The sequence below is a fragment of the Pseudochaenichthys georgianus genome, chromosome 23, assembly GCF_902827115.2.
Source record: "Pseudochaenichthys georgianus chromosome 23, fPseGeo1.2, whole genome shotgun sequence".
NCBI lineage: Eukaryota > Metazoa > Chordata > Actinopteri > Perciformes > Channichthyidae > Pseudochaenichthys > Pseudochaenichthys georgianus.
Window position 1 is genome coordinate 15,262,800 of NC_047525.1, and position 14,553 is coordinate 15,277,352.

General features: G+C 42.2%; 1 protein-coding gene across 1 annotated transcript in view; it reads left to right on the top strand.

Annotated features, from left to right (window-relative positions):
* The window catches only part of usp6nl (USP6 N-terminal like), an 84,073-nt gene that overhangs the window by 3,144 nt on the left and 66,376 nt on the right, over positions 1-14,553 (top strand). Inside the window, exon 2 of the mRNA XM_034112577.2 lies at positions 4,315-4,422. Coding sequence (XP_033968468.1) covers positions 4,419-4,422 — 4 coding nt within the window. The 5' untranslated portion in view covers positions 4,315-4,418. The remainder of the gene's footprint in view (positions 1-4,314; positions 4,423-14,553) is intronic.

Here is a 14,553-nt window from a genome sequence, read left to right on the forward strand (position 1 = left end):
GGTTGGATCAATTAATTGACATGTTGATTCCCCGGCGCAGAGTTGTAGCCGCAGTTGGATTTGTGGCAGAGAGGAAATGGAAAAGCCTTCAGGGTCAACAACCACAAATTAGTTCATCTCCAGCGTCTCTACAGAGCCCTTCCAAAAACAGTACAAAGAGTCATTGTGTGTGTGTGTGTGTGTGTGTGTGTGTGTGTGTGTGTGTGTGTGTGTGTGTGTGTGTGTGTGTGTGTGTGTGTGTGTGTGTGTGTGTGTGTGTGTGTGTGTGTGTGTGTGTGTGTGTGTGTGTGTGTGTGTGTGTGTGTGTGTGTGTGTGTGTGTGTGTGTGTGTGTGTGTGTGTGTGTGTGTGTGTGTGTGTGTGTGTGTGTGTGTGTGTGTGTGTGTGTGTGTGTGTGTGTGTGTGTGTGTGTGTGTGTGTGTGTGTTGTTGAAAGTGAAGGTATTTTCAGGTGGCTTCCTAAATTCCAAGACAGGTTTGGTCCAACTGAATGTCTGTAACATAGCAACACAGAGTGTATTAGCCGTCTCTCGCCACTTGATATGTGTATTTCTTCTTCTGTGGTGTTTTACTATATTATAACTTATCTGAAAATGTTCTTTCTATTAGCAGAAATGATACACCAAGAACCCTGAAAAATACTTTTAAGTTAACTATATTTGAAGGATATACTTATATTTTGTCTTCTTTTGACTGAGCTTCACAACTTTATACTTTTTCGGCAGGAGCCAAATAAATATCTTTTTTGAAAAAGCTGTTTTAAAGAAACAGTGGATATAGAAACGCTGCTTGTTTTCTTTTTTTAAGTGTGATGACGGCATTGAATATAACGATAGATATTAAAAGCTTAATTTGAAAACCTCAATAAAGCTTAAAATGTAAACATAAGATAAAGACATTTGCTACAGCCCCAATGGCATCAATCCTCTGATCTGATTCTCAGCATGGAAGCAAAATATCGCCGTTCCCAAAATCAAGCTTTCTCTTTTTAAAAAGTCTTCAAAAGACACCTGCAGCTCAGCAGAATCCAACTCTACACCAGGCACGCAGCCCACACACACACACACACACACACACACACACACACACACACACACACACACACACACACACACACACACACACACACACACACACACACACACACACACACACACACACACACACACACACACACACACACACACACACACACACACACACACACACACACACACACACACACACACACACACACACACACACACACACACACTGCATTCCCCCACTGCTGTCCAGACCCTGGCACCGGGCTGCTGCTGCTGCCTGTCTTTATTGGGTAGCTGATCCCCGCTGGCTCCATGCTCGCTCCTTTAATGCCTGGCTACAGACAGAGCAGCAACACACACCAGATGCTGAGCTGCCCTCTAGTGTGTGTGTGTGTGTGTGTGTGTGTGTGTGTGTGTGTGTGTGTGTGTGTGTGTGTGTGTGTGTGTGTGTGTGTGTGTGTGTGTGTGTGTGTGTGTGTGTGTGTGTGTGTGTGTGTGTGTGTGTGTGTGTGTGTGTGTGTGTGTGTGTGTGTGTGTGTGTGTGTGTGTGTGTGTGTGTGTGTGTGTGTGTGTGTGTGAGCTGCATTGGCTGCGTCAGATGTAACTAACCTCGTGTCCAACAGACACAGCGGTGTTTGGCAAATAAGGGTTTTTAGAAAGGCTGATGCGGATAATACCGGATAAATGTGCTGCCAGCTGCCTCTTCTCACATTTCAGTTGGCATGTCAGAGGGTAGATGCAGAGAGGTGGACCCAGTCTGAGGTTTACATGGTTAGTGTGTAACACTCTATAACAGCAGGGTCTCACAGCTTGACAACACAGAACAAAGAGTGGCAGGTTCTCCAGAAGCACTGTGCTCCTGTTAATAGATTTCAGATTGAAGCTGCCATTAAAGACTACAGTTATTACCATCAAATGTCGGTGCAGGAAATATTCTTAAACTATATGTTCGACTAAAGTTGAGCATGATAAATTAAGCGCGCTGTATATGTGATGCTGTATTGCATTGCATCTGTATAAACGTTGGATTTGATACTATAGGATATTGGGGGGAATCACCATTTTTGAAACATTATTCACATTGAAATTGAAAAATGTATTAAAGGATCTGTACTAAACAAGGATTTTGATTGAGTCCGTAGAATACAGTTTGAAGACTGGGCAGCACCACAATTATGAATATATAACGATATTGTTCACATGTTGTGCCTTTACTAAATATAGCACGATGAATATTAAACTGGTCCATTTCGGCATTTGCGATATAATTGTGCACACTTAATCATCCCCTCATTAAAATCCAATGTGTGACATCAGAGTTCAGCTGAGTGTGGCTGATGAGCTGTGTGGAGGACGGCTCTGTTAGGGTCAGGGTGATCATGGTGTCTCAGCCCGGGTTAGAGGGGGACATATGGTGGATCTAATCCCAGGTCACAGCCCCCCCCCCCCCCCCAGGGCAGGGGATATTAGCGGTGCTTAGCAGGACCGATCAACCGTGTCGTCGCTGCTAAACTCGCGTGTTGTTGCTTAAAGTTCCTCCGTGTTCAGCACTTAGTACTTTATGGAGCTTCTACCTGAGTCTCTGTGGTTTGGAGTTTAGTTTCCCTCTTGTGTTTGTACGTCTTATTTGACTTTTCTGTGATTACTTACGTTCAAGAGCTATATCTTGAGTTACTGAAACCAGACTTTTCCTGCTCGAGACGCTTAAGATTAAAAGTGTTCCACTGGGTTTGGAAAAAATGAACTAATTAATTACGACTGACATTGCAATCATGATATAATTCATGATATCGGGATTCACAAATGTGTCCTTGTTCATGTTGCAAATAGAGCTGCTGTGATGCAAGAAACAAGTCAGACTTGATCTGACAAAGTATTGTTGTATCGTATTGTATTGTAGGTATCGTATTGCCTCACTAGCATTGTAAAATGATCATGGGTGGCATTTATTTTTTTAGAAGCAAATATGTTTTGTTAAGTCTGTAGATACAATTTGTAGGCCAGGATATCCCTGCAGCTCCACAATACTTTTTTAACAAATATCGTGCTTCCAGCTATTTGAATATTGCAATTCTCCATATTGCGACCTTTGACACAATTCCAATGAATTATGCAGCAACTTTACCTTGCAGTGCGGTGAAGTAGAAAAACACTCAATAATAATAATAATAATACACAAATAAATATGATAATCAAATATATCATTAGCAGCCTCCTGTTCTCTTACAAACCTAGATGTTTGAAATCCGTTGTCCTTTTTTAAGCCTGCATCTAAAACATAATGCGCTTTCACTAAATAGAGTTCAAACCTCTCTAAATAATTGTAAATCCAACGTGGAGGAGAATGATGGAGATAGCGGTGACCGGAAGGCAGCATCAGCTCTCTCCACCTGTCGCTGGATGGAGCTCAGCAGCACGGACTGCTGCTCTGCTGTGGAGCTTTCTGCTGACAGCGGCTGCTTTCACTCTGCAGTAGTCAAGCTCATGGCAAGATAAGGGGTGGGGGGAGGGAGGGGGCTTAATTTGTTCACCACCTGCATCATTTCCCCCCTCCCCTCCTCTTTCCTGGCCAGCCCCTCATCCAGTAAGCATCTGCAGTGATCAGATGACCCATTATTACCGCATACTATCATCAGATTACTGTTAATGTAGTCCAATGACCGGGCTGATTTGGATGGGTGGACACACACACACACACACACACACACACACACACACACACACACACACACACACACACACACACACACACACACACACACACACACACACACACACACACACACACACACACACACACACACACACACACACACACACACACACACACACACACACACACACACACACACACACACACACACACACAAACCAGGGCTGTTCATTCCGCTCTGTGCCCTGCCATTTCTCTCCCAGTGAAATGTTAATGAGCAGGTCCACGTCCTTAATCAACTGTGTGTGTGGTCGATTTGATAACATGTGTGTCCATTTCCATGATATAGTGTAGAAAATGGAGTCCTATTTCTGCACTATATCATATTTTTTATTATCAGTTTGTCTATTAATTGCTAGAAAATAGTGAAATCGACATTTTCTCAAACTCCAATGGATGACTTCAGGTGTCAAGTTTTGTATATGCAATCCTTTGATTCCCAGAGATATTGAGGAAATAAAACGTAAAAACAACAACTAATCTATATGTTTTCCAGGCTTGAGTGTTTCTTTGTTTCTGTTCAGTGTATTCTGGGCGTGCAGAAGTGATTATAGATATCTTCTTTTCCTCATCAGGTCATGAGTGCCTCTACGAAAGCCCCAGTGGAGAATAACCTCACCTGTCCAAAGCCCTGCCCTGCCTGGGCCTCGCCCTGCCCCCCCACCCCTGTACTCCCACCATGAGTAAGTTGCTGTTTCTGTTATTTGCTCATCGAAAAAACGAGTGGCTGTTAACGTATGTTTTTTCCACTTTGGCAAGATCCATGTTCCAGCATGTTACAGGAAATGGGATTATCGTTTGTTTATGTGTCTTAAAATCAGAGTTTCCTGTTTCTACTGCGTTCAAACATCTATCCAAAGACTGTTCTCTTTACATTAAGAGGATAGAAACACCTGCGCTACAGCTTTCTGACGTGTTCAACCATGAATCACATGAACATCAGAACAGATTTTGGTCTAATACATCATCTCCATGTCGGTGGGGAGGCGATCCTAGAGAAGGTAATGCACGGATGCATATTGTGTGCAGTGTTGTAGTTCAAATAGTAGTCCCCCCCCCCCCCCCCCGATGGCAGAAACATATGGCTCAGAGAGGAGCAAGCGCTGCAACCCTCACAGCCTTATTACTCATCACTCACACCGCAAAGCATGATGGGAGGGCAAGTGTGCACTCCATCAGCTCCATCTACAGTATGTGTGTGTGTGTGCGTCTATCTGCACTGCTGTATGTTAGTGTGACTGTAATGACATGGCCTCACATGTCGGCTCAGTGGGAGTCATCCAGTAAGGCCAGGAGGCAGTATATTCTGTTAATGTTGTACACACACACACACACACACACACACCACACCACACCACACCACACCACACCAATACCAATGGAATCTTATGAAACCTTTATTTGTCATGATATGGTAAATATATGCTAAATCACTTGGATTAAAATACATTATTGGTTAGAGAATTATTGGTTATTGAATCATTCATTTGGAAACTGTGGGCTTAGAAATAAGGTAGACGAGTGTGTTATGTAGTCATCTCGCAAGCATGGTTTCTCAATGTGATCTTACATAGCAAGATAAACTAAACAATAATGATGTTTTAAAACAGGAAGTTTGTAACTGTCTTGTGACGATATCATGTAGGGGTCACTATTGGTGCAGTAGGTCGGAAACCCTTGAACAGAAACTACCTTCGTCAAGGAGGTTGTTTGTTTGGTTGGATTGTTTGTCTGCAGGATTACAAAAAAACTCCTGGCCCCGATTTCCATGAAGCTTGTCTGAAGAGTGTAGCATTGGCCAATAAGGAAGAAGGAACCCCTTCAGTGTTGGAGCAGACCATGTGATCTCTAAAAGCCCTTTCTGATGTAAATAAGATGATAAACAGTCGAATGTGTTTTTGTAATTCAGCTATAACTATCAAATCATTCGAGAACATTCATTCCCCTGATCGAAATTGCCTTAAAGGCCTGGGGGAGAAAAAAAAAAAAATGTGGTAAGACTTTATATTAAGGTATACACATATTCGCCATCAACTAGTTGTTTATTAACATGCATATTGGCAGTATATAAAACGCTTATTAACCCTATTCTACTTGACCATATTCTACAAATACTACGTTTTTCCTCAATAACCATCTAATTAGTGCTTATTTATTGCAAGTAAGGAAGTTGTTGCACATGAGTTTTGATCTTAATATGCTCTGCTCAATATGGGCCTAATAAGGCAGCAGTACCACGAGCATATTAAGACCAAAACTCATGTGCAACAACTTCCTATAGGGCATTAATAAGCGTTTTATGATGACTAATAAAGAGCCAATATACTGCCAATATGCATGTTAATAAACAACTAGTTGATGGGAAATATGTATACCTTTTTAATATGAAGTGTTACCGAAAATGTAAAGATGAATCTCAATAGTAACACATCCCAAACACGATTGAGTCATATATCTATCGATGGCCCTGCTAAGCTAAACATGTGTCGAAATGCTAGATGTAGCATTGTTGGCTCCACACTCCCAGCTCTGCCCTCTCAGACCTTCCTGCTTTCTTCCCCGTTTAGCTCCCTTCACAGTGAGGCTTGAACAGGAGCCAGCGTTTCCTCCTGCCGGTGCCATGTCACCGTGCAGAGCTGTGAGGCTGCATATCTGTATACAGGGGAGGAGGAACTGGGTTACCAGGGCAACCCAGCGCATGTGAGGCGTTTACTTGAAGGCGATTGGATTAAACAAGACGCTGCTGAAGGGTTTAACCCGATTACTGCCGTTTCCCTCTGCACACTGGTACACAAACAGGTGTGTGTGTGTTAGTGTGTGTGTCAGGGGCGGTTGATCTGATTGATTGGAAGTGATGAAAATGGACGAAAAAGTGATTGATGAGCGGAGTCATGTAACAGTGAGGAAAAGGCCGCCGGCAGCTTTGTGGTGTATGTGCTGGCTGCTGCTCTTCTCTCTCTCTCTCTCTCTCTCTCTCTCTCTCTCTCTCTCTCTCTCTCTCTCTCTCTCTCTCTCTCTCTCTCTCTCTCTCGCTCTCTCTCTCTCTCGCTCGCTCTCTCTCTCTCTCGCTCTCTCTCTCTCTCTCTCTCTCTCTCTCTCTGTGTGTGTGTGTCACTTAAAGGCCCTGTGCATTGGAAGCATAAGATCAATACATTGTTGGGGTGAAAAGAATGTTGAAAATGCAGAAAGAATCTACTTTTCTTACCTTATCTAAAAGCCAAAAGTCAATTTAAATCAAACATCATCTGCATAAAATGAATTTTTACAAGTAAAGCCATATCGAAAAGAAATAAAAACAACATAAGATGTTCGGATCAAATCTTCATACTGTACACTTTGGCAGCCAGCAGTCCCCGCTGAGGCAGCTTAAGCTTCCTTGTGGGAATGTCAAAGTGTGTTTGTATTTGTTTGTTCAAATCTGTGCGTATTTGTACTTCAGCTATTAACCTCATTAAGATGCAGATTAAAGGAGGGAGCGGTACAAGATTGTTTTATTGTTCAATAAACAATCTTAAATGGAGAAAAAATGCACCAAGAGAGATAAGAGGAGAGAAAAGTGAAGTTGTAATGTGACCTGAAGTGCTTTGTAAGCCGTCGGCGCTGTTGGAGGAAGGCTTTTATGTGTTTCATTATTTATCCCAACCTTTGATAGACTCTCTCTCTCGCCTGGAGATGGTGATATCCTGAGCTAATTACCTTAATTACACACACACGCACACACACACACACACACACACACACACACACACACACACACACACACACACACACACACACACACACATACACACGCACACACACACACACACACACACACACACACACACACACACACACACACACACACACACACACACACACACACACACACACACACACACACACACACACACACACACACACACACACACACACACACACACACACACACACATGCCCGCCGGCCGGGGTTGGGTGACGGATCTCTGAACCAGGATGGATGACTCACTCCGGATGGTCGGAGTTTTTTGTCGAAAAAGGACGGACAAAGGAAAGAGTCAGTGCGGCTGTTAATGGAGTTAACTCTGGGGGTGCTGTGCTATGTTGGGGGGGCTCTTAAAGTGGGGTCTGGCATCCTTCAGAGACCCTGGCTTCCAGGTGTGCAGAAAAAGTAGAATATACTTTTTTAAGCTGATATGAAAGCTTTTATTCAAACTTGGAACAAACAACCGGACTGGGTCCAATGTAGATCTGGACATGGAATCTAAGAAACCACTTAAAAAGGAATTGAACGATAGAAAGCCTGCACAAAGAGAAAGACCTAAAGGAGGATATTGGGTATGGTAGTATGGTAAAATAACAACAATGGCCGATTAAGAAGGAAGGAAGTTGGATGAAATCTTATCATCTCATTTGATCCAGAGCAACAATGACAAACACATTGACACTTTGGCTGCAACAAACAAATGTATTCATTAGCGATTCATTTTCTACATGTATCGATTCATAATTTAGTCTATAAAATAATAATTATAAAGCTTTATTTATATAGCGCTTTTCATACAGGTGTCATTTACAGAATGACACATTACAAGTTAAAAATCAACAACAAGAAATTCCTCTCAGATTAGATGTTAAACACTTTACAGGTACAGGCAGCAAAATATAACATTTTAACAGGTTAAGAGACACAAGGAGGTAAAAGGTATGATAGTAGAAAATAAAATACAATAAATAATGATTTCTCTGTCACAAAATAGCAGAAAATGTCCGTCGAAGTCTAATGTGTTAATAATGAAATGATTAAACAGCTGGAGAACATTTTCAATGCACTTTTTTTAGATACATTTCGCAGACATTAGGAGAATAAGTGGTCAAATATTACCATAATGAAATAATCATCATGTTTTTTCATTGTTATACGAGGCCTTATGAATGAATACTTTCTTTCTCAGGGACAACATTTTATTCGATTTTGTGAATTTATGCTGTTCAATCAAAACCTCAGGCATTTGATCTGTTCATGACACGCTGCCTCTCTGCCTCTCTGCCGGTCTGCAGCCAAATGACTCCCAGTGTAGTAGGACATGGATTCTCAGCCGAGTGATAACAGAGGAAGGAGAGCAGGTTCATGACAGATGAGGAAGAGACACATGTACAGTTTGTTACATTAGTTAAAGGACAACCGTGAAAGGTCATACATAGAAATGCATGGAGAGAAATAACAAGGAAGTAACTTAAATGTAGTTAATACGTTTCTATTGTTGTAATTATTTACACAACTGTGATAAAGCATGACAATGAGGCAAACAGGCATCAATAATTCAGACAATAATAGATAGTAATTGAGTTAATAAAGATTCACTCATAATCTATTTAATTTCAGGCAGTTTGATTACTTTGAGACATCTACAATATTACAGTGTACAATTCACTTTTTTCACAACGTTTTCCAGGTTAGAATAAGAAAACAACTAATTCAAGCGTTTCAGTTGTTTAAAGAACTTACTTTTGCACAAGTTAGCATATGAACATAAGCAAAGGAACTTGTTGATACTTGCTATATCTTTTTGTCACTGTGATGCCTCCTTTAATGTTCCTCAAGAATATCAAACTCGCTTACTTACAATACAGCTTTATTTATATAGCACTTTAAACCTCCAGACCAAAGTGCTGTACAGGCAAATAAACAAAACAAAAAACACAGCACAGCTCACACACCATAAAACAAGTACAAGTAAAAACAATAGACAATTTAAAAGCAACGCTCTAAAAGATGTTTATACGCTTAGGAGAAGAGGTGGGTTTTAAGAAGCGATTTAAAGCAGGCATTGTGGAGACCTGTCTGATGTGCAGGGGCAGATCGTTCCACAGTGTGGGAGCCGCTACAGAGAAGCATCGGCCCCCTCTGCGATCACAGAATGTCCTGTCCTCTGTTAAATATCCTCAAGGCATTACGTCTCAATCATCAGTCATCCATTTCCTTTCTCTGTTGCAACGTGCATTTAACACAGAGGACATGCTCAACAAAGTGGTAACTGTAGTTCAGAAAGGTCACATTTCCATATATCCAAATTGCTGAGATGTGACATTTAAATATCATATTTTAGCTTTAAAAGTTTTAAATGACAAGTACATGACCCATTGTGTGAACATTGAAATCTTAGAAATTAACTCAAATGAAAGTTCTGAGTCTATTTTCTCTTTTCATTGCAATAAATGCAACCCTATAATATATATTTTTTCACGATTCATGTTGGAATTATTCTTTCAAAACTGAAAACCCACCTGTTTTGAAACTCAATGGCACTCACAATGTTTTTTTGCTTATTTTTCTGACTTCTGGGGCCTCATTTATAACGCCGTGCGTGGGATTCACGTGGGAAGGTTGCTTACGTAGTAGAAATCCAAAAAATAGGTACAGAAATGTTCCGACATTTTCCGATTCACCAAACATTGCGTACCGGCGAGGAAAGTGCGTACAGCACTTCCTACGCCGGTTTCCCTTTATAAATCACAACCGACTCGAAATGTGGTGCAGCTTTTGCGGGCTTCATGTAACGCCCATATGTGCCTATAAATAGTCAAAAGAGGCTTCTCAATACTCAAATTTCCCCTCCTCGACTCCTCGACTCCTCGGTCCTCCGGTAGTGACCCGGAAATGAATTTCAGCGCGCCATTTTGAAGGACGTCTCATTTCTCTAAATGCACACCGAGGACCGAGGATCGAGCGTCGAGGAGGCTCTCTGGAGGAGCTATAACCGAGGATACACTGATGGTTCCTCCACGGCTCCTCCGCGGATGCATTTCCGGGAACGGTGGAGGCGTGACACACGGCCGGACTTATCTCAGCCAATGACAGCTCTGCATGCATCCCCTGGATATTATTTTAGAAACTGCTCTCATCGCAACGCGATGTTTACAGTGAGAACAGCTGTGAGGTCCTGCAGAAAGCAGAGCAGTGTGTAAAATAAATATCACTCAGTATAACAGACCTACTCTCTTTATTTGCTTTAGTTTAGTAGATATATACAAACAAAGAGTCGATATTTTTCTAAGAACATTTAGTGCTTCACATACTAAAATACACAACGGCTGTAGCCTGATTATGCTTTAGGAGCTTAGGTGTGTGTGGTACAGTGTGTAGGTGTGTGTGTGTGTGTGTGTGTGTGTGTGTGTGTGTGTGTGTGTGTGTGTGTGTGTGTGTGTGTGTGTGTGTGTGTGTGTGTGTGTGTGTGTGTGTGTGTGTGTGTGTGTGTGTGTGTGTGTGTGTGTGTGTGTGTGTGTGTGTGTGTGTGTGTGTGTGTGTGTGTGTGTGTGTGTGTGTGTGTGTGTGTGTGTGTGTGTGTGTGTGTGTGTGTGTGTGTGTGTGTGTGTGTGTGTGTGTGTGTGTGTGTGTGTGTGTGTGTGGTACAGTGTGTAGGTATGTCCTGTACAGTGTGTAGGTGTGTGTGTGGTACAATGTGTGCGCAGATGCGGCGGACAGACAGGTCTCAGTTGGTTTGGTGTCCTCTGCTTACTTTTAATACTTGCAAATACAACTTTTGGCCCGTAATTTCAATTCCCCATTTCAGTCTCTGATTGTGTTACGTTATTATGAGAGTGCTCTCATACTTTAAATTGCATATATTTATATAAATATATTTGTGTGTGTGTGTCCGCATCTGTAGCCTGTTATTGTCTCATTATACCGCACTCTCAATGAATTCAAGGTAAATATGTGGGGGAACAATGTTCAGCTGATCTAACAGAGATTATAAAATATGACAAAACACTCGACAGCTGATGCAGCTGTTGCCACGTAATAATGAACGGACGTCGCTTTAATATGACCGCTCAGAGGAGAGGAGTTCTCATTTCTTTAAACGTCTGCTGCTTCCCCTCCTCTTTCCCCGGTTCCCCTCCTCGGTCCTCCGCTCGCATCTCCTGTGGGCGGGACTAAGTCTCGAGGAGGGGAGTCGAGGAGGGGAGTCGAGGAGGGGTAATTTGAGTATTGAGAAGCCTCTAAAGAAACGCCCATTCATTCGTTCTGACTGACTGCATGAAGAAGATCGCAGGACATTACGACAGAACAGCTAAAAAAGACATCTCACATCGTGTCAGATTTTGGTTCTTTTGGGGAGGTGGAGATAAATCATATTGTTTGGTGGATGCAGTTTGAACCAGAGTAGCAGCATGGAGGTCGGATCGTCACCAAAATAAATAAATAAATGGCCCGAAAGAGGTTCATGACAAAAACAATACACATAGCCTTCCTCAGGCAGTGTGTTTGTACCGGGGACAGGAGACACCCCCTTGATGAGAAACTGTAAGAAATGATCGGGGAATCCCCCCGGTGTGGAGTCATGACGACTGGATCTGAATTATGTTTTCGTATCTGGTGGTTTGTGTCCCAGCTGTCGATCAGCTGTGCGCAGCGTCTCCACTGCAGCCTGTGCGTCTCAACCCCCCCACAGCAACCCTATATCCACCAGTTAAATGAAATACAACTAATGTGTTGTGTTATATTAGCTGTACAATTTACCACATATGGTGTTCTTAGTTTCCATACCTCCTGTGTTTTACGAGCGACTTATCAAGTCTTGGCAAACGGCATAAAACATGATTAAACATGGTAGTATATAAAACCATGCTCGTACAACCTATAGAAATGCAAAACCGCATCATTTATGAGAAAACATTTCATAACATTAACACAACATATTCGAGGTGGTTTTCAATAACATATCCATATTTATTTATTTCTCCAAGTTATGTGTTTGTGTGCACTGAGGAGTCTCAAACAGGCGTTCGTTAAATCATTTTAAGATTGGCTTTAATCAATGTTTGAAAATGAATTCTTCATATATGATAAATGAGAGGTTACATTTAGTTTATGGTATTATTTCCACACATTTCTCTCCATTCTTCCTTCTGCAAACGGTGTCGCAGTTTCTCGTCTCTCCCGTTTTTCTGCTTAGTGCGTACGCATGGGTTAGAGTTTGCGTGGAGGACCGCACGTTTTCCCGTAAAGTTAGTATTTTATAAATCGCAAACATTGCGTAGAAACTGGCGTACGCCATCTTTTGAGCGTATATCCCTTTATAAATGAGGCCCCTGAACTCACTATTAAGAGGTTTTGAGTAGCCAGGGTTCTCGGCTAACTTTTTTCACCATCCTCCCGGAACCGTCCCGAAATACAACCTAAGCCGTCCCGAAATTAATGTGGACCGTCCCGAATTTAAAATATTAGTTTTTCTACATTATCATTAGTTAAAATCATTCAAAGTGACCTTTAACATAAATAAAACATCATTCAAATCATTAGATGATAATTCATCAACCTTTTTATTTGAGTAAATCAGTCAAACACGTAAACAAAGGCCACATTTATTAAAAAAAACACACAAACGAGAAAATTACTCTAATATTGAATCCAATCAAGTCCCATCCAACTAACAATAAAATCCAACACTCTGTCCTGAAGACAGAACCCAGAGTAACCGCTAACCAGGATGACAGTCTGTAACACAGTCAGGAGACCTTTACAAACAGCCCGCCCCCTCGCACACAGAAAGAACGAAAATACATCATAGACGCATTTTGTAGTCTTATTGTATTAGAAACTGAGTTGGCGAAACTAAAACTGCAATATAATGTTTATGTAGTAATAATACATATGAAATATATTTTTTACATGTCTCCAGTACCGATAAAAAGTCAGATAACGTCGGAGCTTCACGGTACCACTGTCTTTAATAATTCCGGCCTGGGGCCCGTTTAACACCGGGGCTCGGTACCCATCCCTACGTGGGGAGAGGCAGCATATTGCTAAGCACTAAATACGATGGAGAGTTCTCTTCTCAGCCTTATTACCCATAGGGGATGAAGAGGAGTAAGTAAATAAAGAGGCCGGCGCTCCAGGGTCAGGTTCTGCTGTGCGTTTTCGTGATATAACGGTAAAAAATTACATCACTCAACCCGCGAAATACACACACTCAATACACACACTCAATACATAGCTAGACCCACACATTCGCGGGCACAGCTGTGTGTGTGTGTGTGTCAGTTTCATTTTCATCGCCGTTCTTAGTAGAGTTAGCAGGGTATTTTTATTTTAACTTTCGTCCCAAAATTCTTTTTTATCCTCCCGACTCTATGTTTTCCGACGACGGGAAGTCCTTAAGCTCGAGCCCTGGAGTAGCACTTAACAAATGGCTCCATTCGTTTCACCTGCCCTTCCCCTATTACACACACACACACACACACACACACACACACACACACACACACACACACACACACACACACACACACACACACACACACACACACACACACACACACACACACACACACACACACCTACACCTCTCCTCCATCACCCTGTCAGAGGATGATTGATGTCATTGGGTGGCACGCTACGCACACGCTGTCTGGGTGTGGTGCGGGATAATTATCTCTTCTTCAAAGCCTCATCTGGCCTCCATCTGCTGGCCTTTAGCATCGTTAGCACAGCCACAGAGAACTGAGAGGTCTACCCTGCTAGACTTGCAATATGTGCAAAAAGTCTTCTTGGCATGCAGGTTATTTTCTAGCCACAGCCGGATTTACATTCATTCCAAGCAACAGACTCTCTATTGCTAGCAACAAAGAAGTTCTGTTGGAGAAGTTTGTCCAAACACACACACCGAAGCTGCAGTTCTTGGGGTAAGGCGGAGTATCCCAAACACATGTTCCAAGCCACTAAACTACAGACTCCCTCTACTTGACGACTGCTGATGGTGTTAATGTCTTCCCGCAGTGTTTGTCATGCTCAGCCCAAGACATTGCCGTTCAAAATAGCTCTAAACGCG